The sequence below is a fragment of the Acanthisitta chloris genome, unplaced genomic scaffold (assembly GCF_000695815.1).
Source record: "Acanthisitta chloris isolate BGI_N310 unplaced genomic scaffold, ASM69581v1 scaffold23882, whole genome shotgun sequence".
NCBI lineage: Eukaryota > Metazoa > Chordata > Aves > Passeriformes > Acanthisittidae > Acanthisitta > Acanthisitta chloris.
Window position 1 is genome coordinate 532 of NW_008660199.1, and position 3,843 is coordinate 4,374.

General features: G+C 55.9%; 1 protein-coding gene across 1 annotated transcript in view; it reads left to right on the forward strand.

Moving 5' to 3' along the window:
- Positions 1–1,209: 1,209 nt before the first annotated feature.
- TRIM47 (tripartite motif containing 47) overlaps positions 1,210–3,843 on the forward strand; it is a gene marked incomplete at its 5' end in the record, with an annotated part of 4,057 nt that continues 1,423 nt past the window's right edge. Inside the window, 5 exons of the mRNA XM_009069741.1 lie at positions 1,210–1,305; positions 1,856–1,981; positions 2,013–2,117; positions 2,695–2,896; positions 3,550–3,618. Coding sequence (XP_009067989.1) covers positions 1,210–1,305; positions 1,856–1,981; positions 2,013–2,117; positions 2,695–2,896; positions 3,550–3,618 — 598 coding nt within the window. The remainder of the gene's footprint in view (positions 1,306–1,855; positions 1,982–2,012; positions 2,118–2,694; positions 2,897–3,549; positions 3,619–3,843) is intronic.

Genomic DNA, 3,843 nt, shown 5'->3' on the forward strand with positions numbered 1-3,843 from the left:
CCTTTGTATCCCAGTGTTTTGGCACCAGGGCTTTTTCCATCACTCCCGTTCCCAGATGTGACTCAACCACCTCCCAGATTCACACCCACAAATCTCCCCAGGAGCAGAGGCTCCAAGCCCAACGCGGTGCTGCCTTCCTGGGCACTGCTGCCTCGAGTGTGTGAGGCCTCTGCAGGGCTGTAGGCAGATGGGAACCTGTGAGGCTCGTGGTGTGGTGACACCCCACATCGACATGGGGCATTTGGAGACCTTGGGAAGGTTTGCTTTTTCCAAGGAAGAGCCTGGGAGCTGCGGACACGCTGGCAGGGAGCACAGCAACAGCCCCAAGCCAGCTCCCACTCCCTTGTGGGCTCCTGGGATTGCAGGAAAACTCTTTTGTCGACATTATTAGTCATCAGGTGCCTTAAAATAGAAAGTGTGTGTGATCCAGTCCCAAGGAGCTGTCAGGCCTCAGCAGGCACTGCTTAACATCACCTGCACAGTCTCTACCACCACCCTTGTGCTGTGGGATGGAAAGGATGGATGGGGAAAGTGCCTGTATCCCCTCGCTGGGAACAAACACTGCAGGGAGCAGGACCAGGGGGTGAGCATCAGGGGGAGCTGCCCTGGTTGGGGACTGCAGTGCCCTCCTGGGTCCCGAGGGACCTGTCCTCGTGCTGGGCAATGACTGGTGCTAACAATAGTGCGTCAGGAAACACCAGTTCTGACAGTGCTTCCTCTGCAGCCATGCAGCCCCCTGTGCTCCCGAGCTGGTTTGCTTTGCTCCTAAAGAAAATCCTCCAGGGGACTCTGTGCCGTGTTTCTGAGTGCTCCAGGTCTGCCTTTCAGCTTCTGCAGCAGTCCCAGGTGGATTTTTCCTGCACTAAGAGCAGCAGCTTAGCTGTGCTTGCTGCAATCACTGCCTGTTTTGTTTGGTTTCCGCTGGGACCACGGTGGGGAGTGTGGAGCTGGACATGACCCTTTGCAGCCCGACTGCTCTTTCAGTTTTCCAGCCAGCTGAGATGGGATGTTTGCAGGTTGGATGTTGCAGGGAATGAAAACAGGAAGACAACTCACAGTTCCCCTTGCACCCCTTACCCGAAGCCTGATAACAAGGTCATGGTCAGAGAGGAGGATGTGGGTTGAACTTAAGAGAGAGGCTGGGTACCCCGTGGCTCCCTGCTGCCAGGATTGGGGGCAAAACTCAACATTTGTCCTTCATATCCACAGGCCCAACAGGCCAAATTCCTCAGTGATGTGGAGAATGAGCTGGAGGAGCTGTCAGTCACCATTGCACAGGCCAAGAAGATGGTGGAGCTCATTAAGGTATCTGTGATGGCTCCGCTCCGTTCGCACAGCTCTGCTGGGCTGGGGGAGCAGAGCCAAAGGGGCTGTGAGATTTTGGGGTGTAAACTTGTTGTCCACAGGGGAGTGAGTGCTCTGTAAAACAATGGTGACCCTGACAACGACCCCTGAGAATTCTTGCTCCTCATCTCTGCTAACCCTCCTGGCATCTCTGGTTGCTTTTGTTTGCAACATGAAAGAAGAAAGAGGGCAAGGACCGTGCCAGGTCATCTCCTGGCTCTTGCATGTTCTCTCCCCAGGCTTATGGGGGGGAGGGGGTTTGTCCCCTTTGGCCCTTGTGCAAACATGTCACTTCACCACCTGGGGACACCAGATGTGGTGCAGCAGTAAGTGGTCGTGCCCAGCCAGGTCCCTTGACAGCTGTGCTGTGAAGACTTGCAAGCTGTAAGGTCTTGGATGAAGGGGGTGGCAGGGGGACCCCACAGGGCTAAGAGGTGGGTGCTGGGCAGGGGACAAGGGTGCCCTCCTGCACCCTCACCAGTGACCCTCACCCCCCTCTCCCTGCACGCAGGGTGTTGCCACAAAGGAGAGGGAAAGGGTTGAGAAGCTCTTTGCAGAAGCCACTGAGGTCCTGGCGACCTTCCAGAAGGAGGTGACAAGTTTCATTGAGGACGGGGAGCGCTCCATGCTGGGGGAGGCTGAGGCCGATCTCCGCTGTGCTGGGGGAGGCTGAGGCTGATCTCCGCTGGAAGGAGGAGAGACGAGCCAAGCTGGCCCAGTGCAAGCAAAACCTGGAGAACGTCTCAAGCACTGACACCATCTGCTTCCTCCAGGTGGGACGGGGCAAGAAGGAGCTGGTAAAGTTGTTGTTTGGGGTTTTGTCCCATTTCCCATGAAGCTGTGTGCCAGGAGCCCTGGGATGTGCAGGCTGCAGAGTCTCACTCCTGTCGGCACAGTCCTCTTCCCTCCCCACTCCCAGGGGGAGCAGGCAGCCACAACTTTCTCCTCCATCTCCCCCACCTCCAACCTGGCTGTGACTCAGGAGAAGCTGCTGTGCTGCCCAGGATGGGTACCTGGGTGTGGGGTAGAGAGTGAGAAGTTAGGATGTCCCACTGCCCACTTCCAACATTCCCCTCTCCCTGATAGCCCAGCAGGAGGAAACCTTTTAGGGAGGAGATGCTGCTCCATGTGAGGTGGGAATGGTCTGGGTCCAGGTTTGAAAGAGAGTGAAGAGAAGGTGCCAGGAACACGTGGCCAGGAAAGTGCTCTCCTCCCTTACGCAAGACTGTCCTTGGGCCAAGTCCTGAGAGCTGCCAGTTCCCAAATCCTCTGGGGCTGGGTGGGGTTGTGGAACAAGAGACAACTTTGGCTTGTTTGAAACCTCCTGAAACTCCGTCTCTTTTGGCTCAGGAATTTCAGGCCTTAAAAGTAGCCATGGAAGAAAACCACTCCCCGGCCTTGAGCTTCCAGAACGAGCTGAACTTCACCAAGTGCACTCAAGCCGTGGGCGCCATGAAAGATGTGCTGTCCACTGCCTGCAAAAACCAGCGGAACCACTTGAAGGGGAAAGGAATTGATGGGCTGAATTACCAGGAGATGGAGGAAGGTTTGTGTTCATCCAGAGGTCTCCTGGTCACTCTCCCTCCTCCCTGCGTGGGTGGGAGATGTCTACAGGCTCGATGGCCCCTGCAAGCTCTGGCTCCTCTCCCTCCAGCCCTGGAAGCTGCTCAGCACGGGTTCCCTGCACGTTGCACAATTCCTGTCTCAGCTTATGTCTCATCTTTGAGGTTTGGTGAATTTTTCCACAGAGACCGGAGACTGGAGAGGCAACAAACAGCCTGGGAGTTAGGCAGGGCCCTGCGGGAGGGGGCAAGTGGCCAAAGTGGCCTCCTATGAAGGGAGACTCTTCTTCCCAGGATAGATGATCCTCTTCATGGAGCAGGCTGTGGTCTCCCAAACCTGCCAGGGTTAGAAAGCTGATGTGGCAGCTCTCCCGTGCTTTCTCCTTTAGCCTGAGCTCTCTCCTCTCTCTCATTTTCTCAGATGCCTGTAGGAATTGCAGCCAGTTCCTCCCTCCCCTGCCTGTGTTCCTGGGGTGGCTCCTTTCCCACATTGGAGCAGACAGGGATGTGCAGGGGGAGCAGGGATGCTGGCTGAGGTACCATCAGGGTGCTGGGCAGGGGGTGTTGCTCCAGCAACCCCTTTGTTGGTGGTCTTTGTTCTTTTGCTGATCAAACCCTTCTGTCCCTGTCTCTGCAGCACCAGCCAAGTCCCATTTTCCAGACAAGTCAAACAATCCTGCCTGCCTGGAGAGCCGTGATTATTTCCTGAAATGTAAGTAAGGGATTTTTGCTTTGACAGTTGTTGCTAAGGTCCATCTTCCCTTTCCTCTCTCTTTCCCACATGCCTGGCGGGCGCTGGTCCCGAGCCGATGGCTGGCAGGAGCACTGCTGCCACCAGAGGAAATACTGCTTGCCTATCAAGGAAGCCTCCTTGCTTTCCTGACAACAGTCATAATCTGGTTAGGTGATGGGTTTTTTTCCCTTGTCTGTGGTTCTG